Source organism: Pelecanus crispus, chromosome 2 (genome assembly GCF_030463565.1).
Source record: "Pelecanus crispus isolate bPelCri1 chromosome 2, bPelCri1.pri, whole genome shotgun sequence".
NCBI classification, from domain to species: Eukaryota; Metazoa; Chordata; class Aves; order Pelecaniformes; family Pelecanidae; genus Pelecanus; species Pelecanus crispus.
Window position 1 is genome coordinate 22,825,823 of NC_134644.1, and position 21,531 is coordinate 22,847,353.

At 36.0% G+C, this 21,531-nt stretch overlaps 1 protein-coding gene across 4 annotated transcripts in view; it reads right to left on the reverse strand.

Moving 5' to 3' along the window:
* The window catches only part of CACNB2 (calcium voltage-gated channel auxiliary subunit beta 2), a 257,342-nt gene that overhangs the window by 26,377 nt on the left and 209,434 nt on the right, over positions 1-21,531 (reverse strand). For 2 of the 4 annotated variants that reach the window (XM_075706432.1, XM_075706434.1), the window contains 6 exons: positions 14,919-15,041; positions 11,565-11,701; positions 9,682-9,758; positions 5,467-5,486; positions 2,178-2,258; positions 1,809-1,867 (listed from right to left, as the gene is read on the reverse strand). In XM_075706432.1, coding sequence (XP_075562547.1) covers positions 1,809-1,867; positions 2,178-2,258; positions 5,467-5,486; positions 9,682-9,758; positions 11,565-11,701; positions 14,919-15,041 — 497 coding nt within the window. Of the gene's footprint in view, positions 1-1,808; positions 1,868-2,177; positions 2,259-5,466; positions 5,487-5,631; positions 5,766-9,681; positions 9,759-11,564; positions 11,702-14,918; positions 15,042-21,531 lie in introns of all 4 variants that reach the window. The other 2 variants (XM_075706431.1, XM_075706433.1) reach the window with 1 other exon arrangement.

Sequence of the window (21,531 nt, forward strand, 5' to 3'; positions counted from 1 at the left end):
CTAATTGATGCACACTACAAACTTTAACAGCTTTTTTTTTTTTTTCCCTTCTTTCTTTCTTTCCTGGCAGTCTTCCTTCCTACATGCAACAGAAAATAATTTTTCCCTTTTTCAAATGCAATTATGGTATATTGAATAAAGCTAGATTTATCAGTCTAAAAATGCTATTTTTCATTTTAAGATCTTTTAACAGATTAAAGATTAGATTTAAAGATCTTAGATTTTAAGATCTTTTTTAAGGTCATTTTATTGTCTTTTAAGATATGTAACACCAGGAAGAACAAGTCTGCTCTCAAAACAAAGGTATATATGTTCATATAGTGAAAAAATTGCAATAAGAGCGAGGACAGCTTGACAGCAGAGTGGCAGTGAAAGCAGTACCAGGAATCTAAGAACCTCCTGTACAAATTTGTTGAGGACCTTGAGTACCAGTTCAGATTGCTACTGAAGTTTGGGATGCTTCAAATCTGCTACTATGGATACTGTACTGAGAGTATTTGTGGATTCACCCTGCCACAGTTGGATCTACAATTGAAAATTAGATATGCTTTTAAAAACTTTAGGACATAAAGATGCAACAACTTTTTTTCTGCTTGCAACACTCACTATTTTGTTAACTTCCAATTCTGAAGATACATATCTAAGATTTGACAACCATGACTAATATAAAGAGGAAGTACTAAGTGGTTAGGTCTCAACATCCTCATTCTGACTGAGAAAATCCAACAGCTTAAACCACAATGTCCGGTATTTTAAAGAGCTGAAGCTATTGACAGAAAACCTTAAGCTCCCTCTTGAAAGTTCGACAGCACCAGGACAGATAGAATTTGAGCAGTGTTACTGCTCTGCCCACTTCCAAACTAAATAGGATATTCATTGAAGTTACAGATATTATATCAAGACCCTCCCATTTTCTCAATTTGCCCCCCCCAAAATGTCAACCCACTGGCACATATTAATCTGGGGCCTGATCCAGTAGCAATCACATGGAAAATCCAGCTGATGTCTCTGGTCCATGGGTCCCTGACATCTGAATTACAGAACATGCCACTGCTTTTAGAGATGGATTATCATTTGACGTTTGTACTACAGTAATGCCTGGAGGCTCAAATACAAATCAGATTGGACCTTGCCAAGTATGCTGTGGGGGACAGGCTGTAACAGCACTCAGATCAAAACCCAGCAAAGTGCAGCTTGTCTGCTACTAACGGTGACTATATTTTTGCAAGGTGGGGGAATGACACACCCCCCAGCAGTCCTTTTGAGACTTCCCATTATAGAGTCCAGCTAGCTAGACTATCAAAGCCAGCTCCCAGCTTGAGGGATCAAGAGTTTGGCAATCATATACATTAGACAACCTGAATCTCATCTTGCTCTTTCCAAGTTAGATGCCACTGTAAGCAACTCGAGCTGAGGTGGAACAATGGCCCCTCATCAGCTCGTATAGAACCAAGGAAGCATTGATGAGATATCACTTAAAAAATACTTAAACAAAAGATTTTTTTAATAATACACATTTATTAAATCCATAGATAAATATCTAGCAATCCAGAGTATGAATGTCAGTCACGAACAAGATGACATCCTTTTTTTCCACTCTCAACAAATACACGCTCCTGAATACTTCCCACTGCAATACAGCCTCCGTGTGCTCTGCTAAGGAAGCACGCTGGTCCACTGAACAAGGAATTAGCTGCCATTCCTCATTTTCTATGCATATTTTGCCAAGAATGTTATTATTTCTTAAAAACCTGGTAGTACCTAAACAGGACCTGAACTCAAGTAGGTTTGCATTGCAAAGTACTTACCGCCCTTCGAATCTATGTTTTAAAAAATCAAATAATGCTTTTTGCATCATATCGGTTACCTAGAAGCACACAAACAACAAATTAATAATCACATAGGAAACTCATAATACTTGATGCTAATAATAATATGTAATAAAGTTGACAGTACATCTTGTATCTGAACAATATGATTGGAATGTAAGTAATTTATTCTTAATCTGAATTCTGACGTGAAATATGTATGCAGGTATCTGGTAGAAGTAAAAGACAAAAAAAAAATTTTGTCTATGATACAAATTATGTTATTCAGCTTAACTACCTTTGAACATTCAAATACAAATGAAGCACAACATTTTTGGCAAAATGAAATTATTCACATCGATCACTTACCTCATATCCCTTCAGAGAAGGCCCCACTAAAACTACTGGTCGCATAGAAGGCACTACATCATAGGGAGGGATGTGCTCTGTCTGCAAAACAGAAAAAGCTTTCAGCATCGCAGCACCTAGAGAAAGTGCTACACATACTTACAATATTAGTTAACGCTGAATTTCCAGTGATGTCACCAACACAGGAATCATGGATTCATTAACTTTTCCCAAAAACTGGTAGCACCAGATAAGGCCATAACAGGTTCAGGGATTTCTTTTGACAAAGCTTTTCTTTGACTTTTGGTTTTCTTGCTGTTTTCATATTTGCTCTGGATAGCTACAAAACTGTTATTCTGGAGACATTCACATGTTCCACTCCACAATTCCTAACTAGTTAATTGAAAAGGTTACTTCCAATAGTGAATGGTTTGAAATTATTGACTCCAGAGCTGTGACATCTGTTTCCCACCAAAATTTTATGTAGGCAAGTTATGAAGGAGAAAAATAAAACAAAAAGGGAGGGGAAAAGCATAACACATCTCTTTTTACATTCAGATCTGCCCACTGTTTGACAAAACATTGTGACATCACTGAAAATTCCCATGGGAGTACTCATAGTCTGACTTCCACATTTGCATCCGCAATTCACTTGCAAATGAAATCAAAATAATGACTGATCAAGTTAGTATTTATAAAAATTTTCATAAACAGAACTTGGGATAGCAATCCTTCCACTTTGGGAAGTTCCTGTCACCACCCAAGAATGGATTCTGTTAGTACAATGTTCACCAAACTACTGATGTATCATGCACATTTTATAAAAAGGATTTTAAAATACAAAGATAAAAAGATTGCCAGCTTCCAAGGATTGCAAACATTTTTATATTGTTATCAAAATAAAATATAAATGAGTTAAACAGGTTTTTTTTCTTTTATAAATGGCTATTCAAAATATATCACCAAGAATGAGTCTTATCAGAAAGAGTTTTTTGTTTGTAAGGGAGGGTTCGGTTTATCTTTGTCTTGGGAAAAAAATGATTGAAATCCAAACCCAGGAACATGTGGGTGATACGGAAAAAGGTATGCCAGATCAATTTTTCAGATGCCTACATAGTACCAATACATCAGTCAAGATCACAGAATACAGTTGTTGTTTGTTTTTTCAGTACTCAATGCATCCCAAGGTGTTTCACAATAACATTAAAGTAAGTATATACATTCCAAAACACAAAAACACAAAGACAGACATTAATACAGTGACAACACAAAATGCTACACAAGCAGCAATCTAAAGCAGTCTAAAACATGGAAAACATTTTTGTGAATGTTTTTCAATATAATTTCTCTTAGTTTTTGTTACCTGTAGCTTCACCAGATAATTAGTAACATAAGAATGAATACTAGTGCCCAAGGCATCACAAGCATGTGAAATGAATTTATTTTACACAGTGCAGAATCTGACTCAACACATTTCAAAGCAAATCCCTGCAGTGATGCTGTGCCAGTATCAAAATGCAGCCCTCCACTGTTCTTGCTAATATTACTAATAATCCGATAAGTATATTAGAGACAGTTCCTAAGAAAAATTCATTACAGATGTGTAAGTGCTTATAGCATAAGTGTCTTGATGCAAGAGATCTTTGTCTTAATGTGCCTGACTCAACCAAAAGGTATTCATGCTAGAAGTTAACCAGCTATTTGAAAATTAGGGAAAGCACAGAAATTACCTTATTTGATGGAATATGGGGTATTTTTAGAATCTGTTCTGTGGAAACAGGCTTTTTTTTTTTTTTTCTCTCTCTCTAATCTTTACAGCTTCAAGTAATGAAGCTGTCAGTGGAACATTGAGTAAAAGTTACCTAATGGAAGCATTAAAGTTCTTTAATTTAGAGAATCTAATGTTTTCTAAGGGACTGGCACTGAGCCATACAGCTTTCACTTGCAGATTCAAGTTCTAATATGAACTCGGAATAAAAACTAGCATAGTTACAAATGTTACAAAACTTACTATAACCAGTAATGATTCTGATATGGAAGAAAAGAGGCACCACAGAATAAAGAGAGAGATGGGACTAGCCACCATCCAGGTCCAAGGTGGTTCACCTAGAAGCTGCATCTTCAAAAGATGCTTATGCAGACAGCATCTAATACATGTCAACACGTATTATTATTTCTTAGCATTTATACTTGGTTATAAATGTGATTAAATAAGAAATTACTCAGAAGCAAGAAACTGTTGTTGATTTCCATAGGGGGCTGCAAATGGCACAGTACTTAACGGAACCTACTGAAGCAAATACTGGTGACTTTGGAAATGAGAAGGATCCAATATTATTTAAAAGAGTTCAAAAAGAAAAGAGAGAGAGAAAAAAAAGTTTTATTTACTAAACATGACAGCATCTACAGCAATGGCAAGAGTGTCACTTGGCACTGTTTATAAGAGCTATAACAGTCTGTTGTTACCTGTAGATTTGAGTGGTTAAAAACAAATGCGTAAGAGCCATGAAGACTAAGATTTAAAACCAAAAAAGTAGAAAAGTGGTATTTCACTGCAAGGTTTGGCTACCTAATGTCTTGATAACTTACTCCAGCAAAGATCCTAGAAACATACTGCAGTTTGCTGTAACAGGATGCCAATTGCATAATTCTGCAGTTATCTGGGTTATCTACGGAGAGACATTGGCTCTCCTGGGAACCACCAGTACCACTTCCAATAGCTGAGATACTAAGAAAGTCTGACTGATGGATGGCAAGAACATTTGGCCGATAATTTATACATGACAACAGGAAAAACACAAAGTAAACCTTCAAAACAAGTCTGTGGTTTTCCACGGGTCTTGTTCACCTACAGATTTTGCACCTAGTGAATTAGAAGTTTAAATACTAAGCTAAAAATACAACGGCTTGACTATTTGTTTTCTAAGTACAATCTGAGTATCTGATTAGATTCCAATAATGATTTCAATAGACTGCGTTATAAAGAAAAAAAAAAACTTGAGAAAGATAGAGATAGAAAGAATAAGCATGCACTCGAGAGGTGCATTATGTGGATTTGTTAGAAATAAATTTCTCAAACTTTTAGACGGCCTTCTAAGTGTGTCCTGTCATTCCATCAAAAAGGAAAAGTACTGTAGCAGAGTTTCACAGATGCACCGAACTTGGGACTGTTTGTTTTCTTGTACTGAATCCACTAACAGCTCGATACATTTCTTCCTTAATTCTAGAATAGCTGCACTGTTAGTCTGGGGTAACAATGCTAATGATGCCAGTGGCAGGATAAACACAGGTAATGTCAATATAAACTTACCGATTTCTGCTTCTGCTTAGCTACAGCAGCATGGAAAAGAAACAAAGAACAACAAAGCATGCATGTTATTGGCTTGTCAAAGGACGCAGACAGTTAACAGGACTAGAAATGTGACGCAGTGCAGGTGAGCAGGTGGACAGATGGGAGCTTGGAAGTCGGTGTTACCTTCTTAAAGAAGGGCATTCTTTTCTCTTTGGAGTGGGGTGATGTTACACTGTTTGCACTGGGTTTGGGGGAGCGATGGTTTGCTGGAATATCATTTTCTTCTGCATCTAAGCCAGTGGCATCTATGTCTATAGCTATATACAGACAAACAATTCAGAATTATCAGATGACAGGGAAAGTAAAGATAGGTTAAAAAGGAAATAACAGGTAAAGAAAAATAAAACTGTCCAGAGTAATAAATAAATAAATATTAAAAAATCGACCATGAGTACAAAACACAATAAAACAAAGGGAAAAATTTAGAGGTGCAGTACAATAGGATTAGAAGACAGAAGGCAATCTGTAACAGCTACTATAACGTTTTCCTCTGATCCCCTTTTACATAGCTATATCAAACATACACAGAATTACTCTTACGAAACAGAGCAATGGCCAAGTTCTTTCTTGTTACACCAGTGTAAATCCAAACTAGTTCACTGGAATAGATAAGACTTTCACTGATGTAAACAACAGAACTTGACCAACAACACCTGAATTATTTTATAGCAATGAACACTAATTCAAAATGGGTATCATCAATTCAAATTTGAAATGTCACTAACATGTCTATAGGAAATTAAGAAACAGAAGAAAAATCATGTTTGAAGACAAAATCAGCCTGATACTGGTACAATAATAACTACATTTATCTCAGGGTGGACTACAACTGGCATTTTTAACCATTTTAACTAAAAAAGCACAGTAGTCATAAGATATATTTATTAGAAATAATAAAACCAGACCTACTAATAGTGAAAACTAAAAAGAATGGGTAGCAGAAGAGAGGAAATCAATCCCAGCTTGTCTTGGAGACCTGGATCCTAATGTAAAAAGTGAGGATGTAGGCAGGGGAAAATGGAAGTGAATACAATAAACCACTGCTGTTCAACCTTTACCCCAAAAGAACATACAGCACACAACACTTATACCATACATATAAAATATTTACCCTCTTTAGCAAGTAAGTAAAAACGGTTTAAGCAAAAATCATCATGGACTCAGAAATAAATGCATTTTCAAAATGCACAGCTATGTTATCCTGAATGCTGAGTCCAACAGATACCTGCTAACTACATCTGAAACAAAACAAAACCAACAAAAAAAAAAAAAAATCTTTCTTGTTTACAGTGCTCAATCCTGATCTTAAGTAGTGTATTAAATTTGTCTTCAGAAAGCAAGTACATGCACAAAAGCAATCCACAAAGATGCTGTACAGCATCACCCTTGCATGTAAAGATCTTACCCACCTCGACACACACTCGTAACACCTGCTTACCTTGCCACTGCATTATGTTAAACTGAATCTAACTCTAAATAGATCTGTAAGCAGTACCATTTGCATCGACTTAATCCAAACCCATATTTAATCATTGCAAACTATTATGAAACCACCTTAGTGACCTGCTTTCAGCTGCTTGATGAGCAGGACATCAACTAATACAGCGGCATGTGCTATTAAATTATGCACCAAATAAATATTTCTGTCAAGCCTATGTGCAGCTACTGATTTAAAATACACTTGGGACAGTGATCTCTTCTGTTTGAGTAAATTATATTTTCCCATTTGAATTATCCACAGATCTAATGCCATGATGCCTGACAATCCTTGAGTTACAGAACTGTGCCTTTGAGGCTGCCCTTGCCAGGAAAGCCTGTGAGTAGATCTGCACCCTGTTTCTATACTCCTGAGCCTAAAAACAGCCACAGAAATCACGTAACATTTTCTTCATTTTCTTCTAGCAACACTGTTCCTTCATCCTCTTCATAAGTATAAAAAGAACACATTATCTTTGTCTTGAATACAGGCCAGCACAGATGCTATAAATCACTCATAATAAGGCATATTAAAACTCCTTCAGTTCTATGTTCAACTGAAACCATCAGTAAAGAAAAATCAGGGTTGTTAGGTTTTTCCTTTAAAAAAGAAATGCAACATTTTATCAGCTAGATATCAGTATCTCCTTTTTTCATTCTCAGTCTTCACACTATGTAACATCTTCTGTGTTAGTTCTTTTACTGTTAATAATCTTTAGTTGACTGGGGTTTTTTTCACTCATTTTCACCATTATCCTCATCCTGTTCGGTGGTCCATGGATTACTATATCAATGTAATATTGATTATTTAAATGTCTATGAGCCTCCTTTTCATTTGTTTTTCACTGGTTCTTCATCTTGTTTCGTTTGGTTTTGTGGCACTAGTTTATATTGAAAAAAAAATCCCCAACTCAAAGAAAAAAAATGAAGTTAACTTATTCAGCGACAATCTCTTCAACTCATTAAATAATTTATGTATTTGTCATTTATTATACTTTCAAAAGGAGGAGGCCTGGGAATAATAATTGAACTGTATTTCAAAGTCCCTTGAGTTCTGTTAGTCACAAACTATGTCTCTTTCACCCTTCTTGGGATGTCTTCAGGTAAGCAAAAATAAATACTGCAGATCGAAAAATCTTAAAACCACAGAATAACCTAATGTGCACTATTCATAAATATTCTCCAAACCTTCAGTGTAATTAAATAAATTTAACCAGATTTCCTTCTTTCTCTAGAAAAACAGGTTTCTGAAAACTACTGTCTGAAGAAATGACTCAATGCAATGAAAACTACATCATTGCTAGCAAGCAGTCAGTTGCTAACCAAAGTAGGCTGTCCATTCTCTTACCTCTAAATTCTGTGCAATGTTCTGAAAATTTCACATGTTCTGCTGTCCAAGTGTTTTTAGGGTACAAAAAAAAATTATAGCATTTCAGATGCTCTAACTATAAAATTACAACACAGATCCATGGACACTTTCTACCGCAAAAATGCAGTTGTTGAAAAAGTGGGCCTCAACAGTAAACATGACGGTTTAAAGCCATCGTAAAATAAATGATTAAGGTGTGTTCTACAGACTTGTGACAGACGCATATTAGTAAACTAAAGATATATATTTTAAAAAAAGGGAGGTAGTGAACTTAAGTGGAATTTTTATAAGCAAGCTGCAATTGTAATAAAGTTGGTTGTTACAAACAAATTAATGGTTTCACAAGACAGGCAGATATATTTTTCAAGTAATATAATCAAATGAAGCTACTACTGTAACTTGATTGAATTCCTCTGTCTCTCTCTCTTAATGTGCATGTAAATACTTTACAATCTTCAGGATCATTTTAAGATGCCTGCTTTGTAGACCAGGCTCCATATAAACTAATATGATTGGAAAATGCGTGGCCTTGCCTCAGTAGAGAAGGCAGTAGCAACATTCATTAATACTTTCTGATTTCGCATATTCAAAATGTACGTCTTCTCTCTCAGGAGAACATAAAACATCCAGCAATGCAGCAGCTGAATTTTGTAGAATTTTTTTTTTTTTTGTAATCTTCTGCTATGCTTTTTTCAAGGAGCGAATGCCAGTTTCCTCCAGCAACTCACCATGTATTTGCTTCAAACATCTTGAATCCAACCTAACTAAAGTTAAATCTGTGTCTTGATGCTCTAAATAGAAAACAGTATTCGTGAAAAATGTCACAAAAGGCAAAAAACACCCATTATACTAGAATTAGGTGAAGCACGCCCTCATTATCAGAATTGCGAAACTGAAAGTTCCTGTTATAAAATAATGCCATTCTTGATGCTACTGCAGAAAGCTCTTGGGAATTTTTATTCTTATTGCTGCTTTTTGTCCTGTACCAGAGGGTATTTCTTGTTCCACAGGAGTGCTCAGACCAGACCAAACCTCTAACTATCCTACTGCAATGCAGTCTCGTCATTGTATTACGTTTTTGCTATAAAACACTGTGGTAAAAACAAAGAGGGAATTTTGTGGATTGTTAACAGCCCTACCATTGCCTGAACTTGCTGGCATTGACTCCATTACTTCAAATCTACCTAAAGCAGCCCTATAGGGCAACACAACCACCCAACCTTATACCTATGAAGTACAGGGAATAAGAAAAATAGGACTAAATGTATAGAAATTTTAACAGATTAGGTGCATGAGTCCGTAAACCAAAGGGTTCGTGACCTACTCACCAGATGATGGAGGCGTTGATTTTCTGGAACTAGGAACGATGTCACCCAAACTGGATGAAGAGTTTCCTCCTGATTTACTGGAGTAAAGCAACAAATTAGTTTACCGTTCCATAGCTTTCTCAGTATTTATTCTAGTTTATTTATTACCTGCCTTCTAAACGACCTGCTTGCTGAGAGACAAACAGTATTTCTGGCAGTGGTATAAAATATACATCTTACACAAAAATGTGTGTACATTTTGAGGACTGAGGAACTGCAGACATTAATTGTGCTCCTTGTTCTGCTGTGCAACTTCATCCTGCTGCTTGCGCTCTCACTACCTCATGATCTTAATGTAATCCAATTATTAACATGGCTACTGATATATAATTATTAATATTACTACTCATTACTAAGACTAATTCTTAAGCCAGTGAGCATATCTGTTTCCTTTAACAGAAGAGTCATTGATAGCTCCCTAGTGAAACTGATAGTGTGTTTGCCTAACATCTTTTCAATTTAATTAAAGTACAAATTCTTTTGCTGTCTCAATACCTGGTAACACTTAGGAAGAAAAGTCTGTGAACGAAGATAAAGCAGTCTAAGGTTTTGTCGTCAAGTTCTGCTTTGTGAAAACCTATCCAAGTTGTGAAAATGAAACAATATTTTTAGTCATTTTGTTTCAGTTACCATAATGAGAAAAGCACTGAAAAGAATGCAAGAAAGGCTTTTTCACTCTTCAAATAATTCATGTGACAGTACTAGTTTCTAGTTTCTCCATCTTAAAATATTAACAAGTACTAAGGAAATGCATTTGTGGTGTAGGACAGTGTTATCTCCAGTGAGCAGTTCAGGAGAATGGATGCCTTTACAATTTGGAAAGGGAGCGAATCACTGGGTCAGATTTGGCTGTATCAGAAGTGTCACGAGAGGAATAAGGAACTTGACCTCCTCCTGCTGAGGACAACACACTCATAGAAAGGCATTTCACAGCTGGTGAATGCAGCTGAGCCCTGCAGCATCTTGGTCTCTTCCTAGCATAGACACACTCTTCAAACCCTGCTGCCCTTCCTATTGGAGTAAGAAAGCTTTTCTGGCTTCCCAAATGTTTCCCAGATGTTCTCTCAATTCCAGCTCCATCCCACTCAGACATACTAGAAATATTTGTTTCCTATACACCCAAAGGGAAGCAATGGCATTTGTTTCCACATGTGTTAATGTTTACTGGAAAACTACTTTATTAAGAATTTTACAGTAAAGATGACATTATTACAATCTAGCAGTATTGTTCAATACATCTAGATACTGAATCTTTATTTTTATGTAATGATGGCTGCAGTCAGAGACAACAAGTGGCTTGACATGAAACTTCCATCGTAAAATGCAGTATTCTTAAAAGCTGTATTTGTACGCGATGAGTTTGACAAGATCAAAACATTTTTTCCTTAAGAGCTAACTAGCAGGCACTGGCTTCAGCTTACAAATAAATTCATCTTAACATTCTCTGTCATATCTAAAATCAGCTTTAGAAGTGTTTAGAAATTGCAAGATCACAAAAACAAGTAATAAATGCTAAAGAATTTAGGGAGATCGATTCTTAAGTCAAAAATTGTGCTTGCACATAGTAAATGTACTAACTGCAATGTATATTTGCAAGTATTTTATGAAAATAAAATAGAATAAAAGCCATTGTAGGCCACCACAGACCACCAATCTAAATATCTACTTTTTTTCTCAAATGGCAATGACATTAATTATATAAATAAATATCTCTTCCTTCACTGATTCAAAATGTTTGTAGCTGCCAATTACAGTAATTAAACAGAACTATAACATACACAGCATTAACTTCCAGGTTGTGTCACAGTCAATGCTACTATTTTTTAATGATTTGTTGTTATTACCTGGAGTAGAATTTTCCTTGTTTTGCCTTTTGTTCATGCTGCAGCCTCATGTTTTCTAGTTTGACTGGGCTTGGTATGAATCCTATTTCACAGCCTTCTTTTACCAACCGTCCTATCCACCAGTCATTATTAAATTTCTACAGAGTAAAAAAAAAAAAAAAAAAGCAGTCATGTACCAAGAAATTACTGTGTTTGGGATCATTTTTTTATTATTTTTAATTTGCAGCTAAGCCATCTGATGTAATTCTTCCCTACGGTTAATCACTGTAGTATGTCATTATGGCAATGAAGAATTGTGGTATTATTCAGAAATACATTAAAATAATTATACCTTGCAAATTATTAAAATGCTATAGTACTTAAGCAGAAACCTTCCTTCATAGGCTTCATGATTCTCCCTGGCTGTTATTTCCACCTATTTCACCATCTTTATCTTTTTCTGCTTCACAGTCTTTTCTCCTCATACATGAGAGCTGCTTTTGTTCTCCCTTGATGCTTCTCCTTGGTGGACACCAGAGATTTCTTCTGATCTGCTCCTACCCACTGCAACAATTTTTAAAGCTCTGTAATAATCCATTTTTCTTATTCCATTATATTCTGTTCTCTATTTAACATAAAAAACACTACTTCTCAAACTCCCCTGCTTCTCTGAACTCACTAAAATCTTCTGAACTATGACTACATTCCCCTGCTTATATGTGCTCTACTGCATACAGCTCATGTGATCTGCACCTTAAACATACAGCAATAGATCCATGAGAAATGGATATCTTTGGATAACTAAAAAACCTTACAATTCCACAAATACACAAGATCATCCAATTAACTGAATTTCAGCTATATGAAATATGAGATAATGACTACTCTAATAATATTTATTCATACGCACAAAGGGGTTTTGTTTGTTTTGCAGAGGTCTGTAGAGCAGAACTATTTGCTTTTTCCTTTACTATTTATTTACCATTTTTGGATGAGAATAGGTCACCGTTATGTATGGCCTCACATGCAATACTCTAGGAGTTCCAGGGGAATAAATACAATCAAATATGAATTTTGGATAATTTGGATTATTTATGAAACTCTAAGAGAACATCTGAATGGGAAGATAAGTTGCCTTCTTGAATCTGAAGCTATGAATGTAGATATTATAGTGCATGTTTAATTATTTAATAAGTAGTTTTAACAAGTGTACAGTTAGGAGTAAAACATGTAAAATGTGTGGGCTCCCATAAAAAGAAATTAATTTCACTGAGAATACAACATTGGTAGTTCAACGATACACAACCTAAATTGCAGTATTACCTTTCATTTTGGCTACTATATGAATGTTGTGATGCTTGAAATGAACTTTAAGATATTTAGCTAACAGAAAATAAAGATTAAAATAAATGCACTTTTAAGCTCATAAAATATAAGGGGATCTATAACATTCATCTAATGGGATGCCTTTATGAGTAAGAACACCAACATTTAATAGGGAGATAATCTGGAATAGCAGTTTCTCAAAGCTGTATTAGACTGAAACATATTATTAAAATCATAACCTTTCATTGCAAAAGGCTAAATAAAGATACATGTGTGCATTTAAAATATATTGTAGGATAATATAGGTAGAGGAAGACTATAGCATTGAGCCAATGGAGGTTGCCATTATATGGATCTGCTCTATGGTATCCATGAAGTCTGCAGAAGTAGTATCATTAACTTGGTAAAAGGAAGAGATAGATACTTAAAAAACACTATTAAATTAAAATCTGAACAGCCACTACTTTTTTATATTGTCCTGTAGTACAACAAACTACTATGCAACAACATTAATTTTATTCTAATTGATAGAAATGCTAAATCCATAGGGATTTTTTCTTCATACAAAAATAAAAGCATCTGGAACTCACTCACGCAAAGTCTCAAAGTTCAACTCAAAGTTGTGCTGTGAGGAAAAAAGCACAAATTATAACAGAAAATCTGCTAGCACTGTGTTTCTGGTTCATACAGAAACAGGTGAAAGGCTTGATGTGAAGTCTGAGATTACCAGCTTGTTCAAAATGCAGATGGAATAGACGACCATACAAAATAATTTAATCTAACCAAACTGAGCCGTATTTTCCAGGGCTTCCAGACTCACCAGAGAATGTTGGTGGTTTTCCATTGCCAGGACTCTGTGCCTGCTCAGCCCTACTTTTGTCACAAGACAGAGCAGAGCAATTCTTTTGCACTATCATCAGACAGAAAACATATTTTCTTCACTATGCACATTTTGATGCAAAATTATACTTTTTTTTTTTGGTGTTTCAGGTAAAATTATGATTATTAGTCATCAGTATAAAGGCACTAAAAGTCCACTTCTTGTGCTTCCTTAGTCTCTGTCCACCTGTATTTCCACCTGTGCATTAGGAATGTTTCTTGCTTCCACAAAGCACCTGCACTAGCAGAATCATTGTGCATCATCAATCGTAATTATGGAAGGAATTTTCAATAACCTAAAATGGGGCAAAGATAATTTCAAATGCATGGCTACGTTACTCTCATCCTTACGCTAACTTTCTAGTTCTGCTATGAATTTCCATTTCCAGATGGACTGTTTTGTGACAAAACACAATGGAATATGACCAGAAGCTGGGAAATCTCGTAAAATGAGGGAACCATTCAGAAGGGAGCAGCGGGCTGCTAAGGAAGGCCTGTATGGGAAAGTTACCAAGTTATTTGCTTTGGACTGTCTTGCAAGGGCAGAGAAAGAACAAGAATTTAGGTGTTTGAAACTGTAAACCTTGAAAATTTTCAAAGCAAAACTACAGGAAAAGAAAACCAATGCAGCAAACACGAAGCGCTTTTTTTGACAGTTGCTATGTGCATCTTGAAACTTACCACGTCAGTTCTTCAGTATGTAACTGTTAATAACAAAATATTGTCTGTGCCCGGGAACTAACTTCAGTGAAATAAAAGGAGACCTAGGGATTTTGGGCTTTTCTGAGATTAAGTCACACAAATAAGAGAATCAACCCTTGGCTGCTAAATCACAATGAAACTTCAGAGTGCTTGAATGGTAAACCCCACAGATATAATATCTTTGAATATGCAGATAGAGATTTTTAATGCTCAAAATAAGCGATAGTTACTAGAGAAGAAAAGCACTTGCTTTCCAATTTCATTAATTTGACTGTAAGGAATTTGTGCTATTGCTTTTATGAGAATAGTATTTCAAAGAACATTCAATTGCTTATATATAGTTATTTATATAACATTTGTATAGTACTTTGACAATGTGAAGCATTATCTTAATGTTAAGAAATAGCAGCACTATTACTCAAATAGACCCTTAAAGTGAGATTCATTTACTCCGTTAGTTTTACTTACTTCTTTAACATGAAGAAAATCTTTAGCCTCAAATGAGATGGCCATGCCTGGGACTGGAACATCGTCATCGTGAGCTGCACTGTACCCAACATTTGTCCGAACTGCAAATGCAACAGGTTTTGTCTGCAAAACGAAAGATTAACAGCATGAAGATTGCCCTCGCAAACATGTGCATATGTACAAACACACACACAGCAAGGATGATTTCTCTAATTATCTTCTTTAAATCATAACAATTACAAAGAGCACTCGAAACATCCACGTAAAACATTATGAAGCACCATGCTTAGTAACCTCAGTTACTTAAGGTACACACATTTCATAGAATACAAGATTTTTATCTAGCTACTAGTGGTCTGAATTAATTTGGGATAAGTCAAATCAGTAATCATAAACCAGCTGGCAATCCATATACTATGCCCAGTTATGATGGCATTGCACAGCAGACCTTCGTTTGGCTAAGACTTATTAGAGAGTTTAAACCACAGTTCTGTACTGAGGTGGTCACGCCTCACACTTGTGTTGCAGTATTTTTAAGAGGTGTGCTTGAATTTGCATGGAGTGTTTTACCAGGCTTTCATGGCAATTACTGGGCCTCTGTCAAATTCAGAAAGGAATGACAACAAGGGAATCAGATTTCAGGTCACTAGTACTTGAAGTTTAAATTGGACTGGTTTACTATGCTTTGCTAATAAACAAAGAGATATAATATAAATTTGTATAATAATGAGAATTTAAGTATACCATTTCAAAGTAAAAGTCATGAAATTCAAACATGGGATAATGGCCAAATCCATTGTAATTTGACTCCACTGCCTATGGAAGGAAGAATTGTAAGAATGAGGCACTATTTTAGGCATTCATATTCAAACCTAAGATCTCAACATTGGCACTAAGCAGTTACCTAACCCTGGATGGGCATAAAAATCAAGTACACCCTCTTTGGCTGAGCTGAAAGTCCCTATGCACTTGCAGTTCTGCTGCCATGGTTGCTTACTGCTACAAAGGGGCGCATGCCAGCCCCCACCTAGTCTTCAGGGAAATTACAAATTAGGAGCAGCGGTGCCGGCGGCTGCCCGTGACCCCTGAGCAAAACACCTCACTGCAGAGCCATTCTGAGAGTGTGGTGGTGTGCCCTCACATCATCAGGTTGTTACCAAATGCTAGCCAAAGAGAGATTTGCTGGTTCCCACAATTCATTCTATAACCTATACCGGTAGTTGGTATCAGTGAGTTACAGGATTTTCACAAGTTTTATTTTCAAGAAGCAGTTGCGGGAAGAGCCAGTGGCCCCTGTGGTCCCACAGCCGCCCTTCAGCCTCCTGCACAGCTTCTCCTTCCAAGCCCCGCCGGTGCTGAACACCCTTCTGCACAGATACGGTTAAGCAGGTAGTAAAAGCTGCCATCCACCTCAGCCCAGCCTATAGCTATAGAGGACTTCCTTTTCTCAGAGGTACAACCAGAATACAGGAAAACAACCTTTATTCTGGTTTATTCTATGCCAAACACCACCTTGAGCTTGCTCTCCCGACAGAGAATACCACACAGTATCCCTGGGACCCACCGTTGTCCTACCCCAGGCTAAACTTTTAGCCCACCCCAAAATCCTCCACGCTGCTCTTATGATCTAGCCTGAAGTCCATATACATTACGGCTGGTAAAATATTTTTAAAGACGTGAACTCAGTCTCAGAGGTGCTCAGAAGAGATTGAGCAAGGCGTGACATAACTTTTCATTTTAAAATATACTAAAACTTCTACCAGACAACAGTTTCAGCTTTAGTAGTTGGTCTCCATCATCACTTCAGCTTGGCTAAAAATATGGTATTTTGCTGCGATGACAAGCAAAAAAACCGTATCTCATTTCCTACGTAAGGAATTGCTTCCACTTATTCTCAAAAAAAAAAAGGATATGAAAATGCATCCCCTACTTCATGACAGCAAACCCAAATACCTGAAACCAAAAATCATGCTGTATTTTTCCAGTTACCAAAAATCCCTGCCTGCTCCATCAAGGATTATTCTGACAACTTGCATAGTGCTAGAGGACAGAAGTCTGCCACATTGAAATACATGGTAAAATAATGAGGGAGATACATAAATAATTCTAAAGACACTATCATGCCGCCTGGCCTGGAAAGGACAGTTGCAAATAAAGGGAGAGAAGGTTCCCTGTTGCTTAATTTAGGTCTAGTGTGCTGTAAAAGCCACAGGGTTCCAATAAAGCAGATTTTAAAACTCCTTAAATAGGCCTGTATTTGAATGAACTACCACAGTCAAACAATTTACGTCTAAGTGCACATACTAGGAAGGCTTTTTAATTTAGAAGGAGAAACAATAAGCTTTTTCATAACAGTGGGGTCAAGAGAGTCTCTGTGTCCAGCAGTGAAACAGGCAGTTTCAACAGAAATAAATTTTGCAAGGGGATTGCAGAACGGGCTTCATGTTTATGTGGTAGTTGGGATCTAAATATTTACTTGTACAAAGAGATGATCAGGAAATTATTGGAAAATGACTTTACCCTGTCTGATCTTTCTTCCAGAATTAGTGGAAAAGTCTTAAGAAAGGCTGGCTAGAAGGGCTCTAAAGACTGAAACTGGTACCATTTAAACAGGCACGCCTATGGCAGACTAAAAAATTAAATACAGCTGCATGTATTTACAGGTTGAAATAACACATCCTAAGAGTTCAATGTATTTCTTGGTGTTTAGCCACAATTAGAATATTGCAAATGGTTGATTGCTTTTCTTTCCAGGTCACCTGTTCTAAAAAAAAAATTAATAAATTAACAAATTAGAGTACTATGTGAAATGCAATAATCAGATAAATAGTAATTTTTAAAGAGTCTGTTTTCTTTCAAGAAGGAAAATCCTTTTTCTGCTGGAACATGCTGGAGATGTTACTCGATAGATAAAGGTTATATAAACAACTTGATTGTATTTCCACTGTGCAACAGAAAAAAGTTCAAATCAGAAATAATATTTAAAAAATACACAGACACAACTGATAAGTGGATCAAATTCATCCATTAACAGGAAAAATATGTAGAAAAATATGGATAGCAAGAGGGAATTGGTTTCGATGAGTTTACTAGAGGTTCTTATTAGCTGTGTTAGAAAATGATAGCCACAATTTTTTTATATATATAAAAAACACAATCAAAAATCAATAGCTGGCTTCACTCATTGTGTTGGGCATTTTTCTCATACCCTGAACTCTTCCAGTGTGCTGCAAAAGGAGTTTAGGAACCTAAGACAAACTTCTGGACTCCAGTATGAGAGAAAGGTATGTAAATGCTAAGCACACATGTCCCTTTAAAAAGCCCTTGATAAGTCCACCTTGGCATTACACAGATGAACTGGTAGAAGGGCATCAAGATATGATGATGCATTCATGATTACATTTCTGAAAATGGGCATTTATAAGAATGATCATCCAAAAGATAAAATTTGGTGATTCCTCCACATCAATTCGAAAACCTTGCAGTGTTGATGCACCACGGGTATGTCCACTTCCTAGCAGCTCAAATTCGTATCTTACTCAACTCTTCTACAATTCTCTGAGTTGTTACTAGCATTCAGTTACCCTACATAAAAGATAGCTAACTATTACAGAACTAGGCATGCCACAAAGAAAAAAAGAGTCACACAGGCACTGAATTCAGTGATATCATGTGTCTTCCTTAAAATAAAAGATAATAAATTACTGGGGTTTAATACCCCACAACGTTCCTGAATTTAAAAATTACAGACTAGCAGAGTTGATGCTTTCTATGCTATTATGCATTTCAGTACTGAAAATACAGATACAAATAAGCATTAAATTGTCAAATCTCCTAAATACTACTTCATCATTAAATAGGGCAGCACAGAATAATTTATTGTTATTAAGAACGATCTTTTTGTAAAGCATAGTAAGCTGTCATTGTAGAAATGCATCTCAGAACAAGAATGGAAATATTAAGGAACAATCTTTACCAAACACTGATAGGGGGATAATATGCTTGCTTATCCATTCTCACATTTGCTATAACCTCTAGCAAATATTAAAAATGCTCAACAGGGTATTGTGACTTACTCCTAATAGTATCAGTGGATGCAAGACTTTAGGCTGACTAAAGACTTTAAAATCTCTGCTGCATTGCAACAAACAGATATCTTCAGCAAGTTAACGTCCTTGACATACTTCTTAGAAGTGATCTAAAATCTCCTATTAGAGGGCAACATCTGACTACTCAAGAAAAAGAGAAAAATGCAAATTAATCCAGAACTATCTTAACATGAAAGATAAGTAGCAGGTAAAAAATCATCTGTCATTTTCTGCTATCAAAAAAATTAATATAAAAACTCTGAGTAAAAAAACAAAGCAGAGTATTGAACTACAGATATTCACAGAAATGGTATGTCCCATTTTAGATACTTGTCATACTGGTAAGAAGAGAGAGTGAATTACCATGGGATTAGACTACAATAATTAAATAACTGAATATTTAAAACTAACTACTTTATAAAAGTTAAATGCTAGCCTTTTTACATAAATAAATAATTCTGAAAGTTTCATAGAACTATCAAATTAACTACTTTTGCTTTTCTTGAACTACATTGTCTTGAACTAAAAAAATTCCAGTTGTTATGTAATTAGGGCCTTATGTAAAAAAAAAAAAAAATCTCTTTTTTTAACATATGCATATGTATATTTTAAAATATATCTAACGTTTGCTTACATATTCTACAGTTCTAAAATTAGACTGGGTCAAAACAGTTAAGCACTTTCTGTTCATTCTCTAAACCTCCATGAAAATGTGGTGGTAGTTTAGCACTCAGGGCTGGACTACAAGGACAGATGCTCCCAGATGTTAAACAGTTTAACATTTCATCTCTCTCAAGAGAAACAACGTAGCTTGAAAAAGCTCGCTTATCTTCAGAATGAACATTTCCACCTTGTTTTCCTTTTTTCCCCTGTAAAAATGCAACATTCAACAGACTGAATAACCCCACAAGGAGAACAATAACCAGACCATGAACATTACCAACATCTGTACCACTAGGGCAGTGGGGAACACATTCTGGAGTGGGGTTCTTCATGAACCAATTTCAGCTTCTGATTTAAACTAAGAATATAAATCAACAAAAACATATTCACCAACTGATAAACCAACTCTGTGGACTTTTGGTAACAAACACAAATTACACTGGGACTAGGGAGACCTTACTTAATTTTCTCTCTTCTGTCTGGATCTCACTTCTTCCTTTTGTTTCACAAGCTATATTCACTTTATACATCTTCATGTCAACTCACATTACTAAGTCAATACTATTTACAGTATTATTACACTCTTCTACTTACACTCCTCACTCTTATTTTATGACTAACTTGTATTCAATGCATACACAAGCATTTGCACATTGTATCTGTCTCAGTCAATTTGTCAGTTTAAACAAGTTTGCACCTGCTTGGCTCAATTTGTATTCGAGAAATATTTCACTGGGTAATAGAGCAAAATAACGCAATCTGTTTTCTAGTAATGCCTTTAAAACATGACAGGACCCTTTTTTTCCTATAACTCATTTCAGATTTTTTTTTATGCTGTGCCATAAACCCAGTGGATGCAACCTCTGGGGATCCCAGTCAAGGAGGCAAATTTTCTGACACAGAATTTGCTCACAGAACAGGTCATCTCCCTCACGGCCACTAATTTTGGGAATGTTGCTTGATAATCAAGGTATCTCTATTCCCCATCCACTACCAGAATGTAGTAAAACAGATTAGAGCATTCTCCAAACCACTTTCATTTACACCTGAGGCTGTCCTATGTGAAACAATGACTCTAGGGCTACAGAAATACAAGCAAGGCTTAAGGCTACCTTTACTTTCTTCAGCAATAGGTGATGAGGATCTAGGGTCTCTGATCCATCTCATTTATCACCCTGTTACATCATTCCCACGGCAGAGGTGCACTGCGCTTACACCAGCTTACATGAAACTGGAATGCTGAGGAGAATGCAACTTTTATGAAGGCAACACCAGCTTAGTCAAGAACCGACTCAGAAAATGACTCCAGTTATCATTTTGACAAAATGCTTGTTAAAGTTGGCATCTGTGTTAAAGTTTGGAAAATTTGTCTCAAAGCAAGTCTCCTCCCCCAGTATTTCTACGTAATGCTACATGTCCTTCATCATATCCACTTTTCACAGATGCCTGTAACCTTATCCTGAAAGCATGGAATTATTTTTCTCTTGGGTAATGAATATAATGGGTGTCTCTCAAAACACTACCAGGTTTGCACTCATGAAAATTTAAAACAGCGCACATTTTTTTCCAGCTGAGGAAAGACGATACTACTACTGAACTTTTCATTAGTAGTCTTGGTAGGCAGTAAATATGTCAAATGATGACCTGTATTTGGCACTATTTCCACAGAGTAGCCCTGTACATAGAGTACATAAGCAATACATAGAGTACATAAGCAATATTAATAACCCACATAGGACAGAGATCAATAGCAGTGTGAAGGCCTGATAACTGCAGTCTTAAAATATGGCACTTTATTTTGCACTGCTGTTGACTAGGAGTCAACTATATAAAGCAAAATCAGTTCAAAACCCAGATGTTTT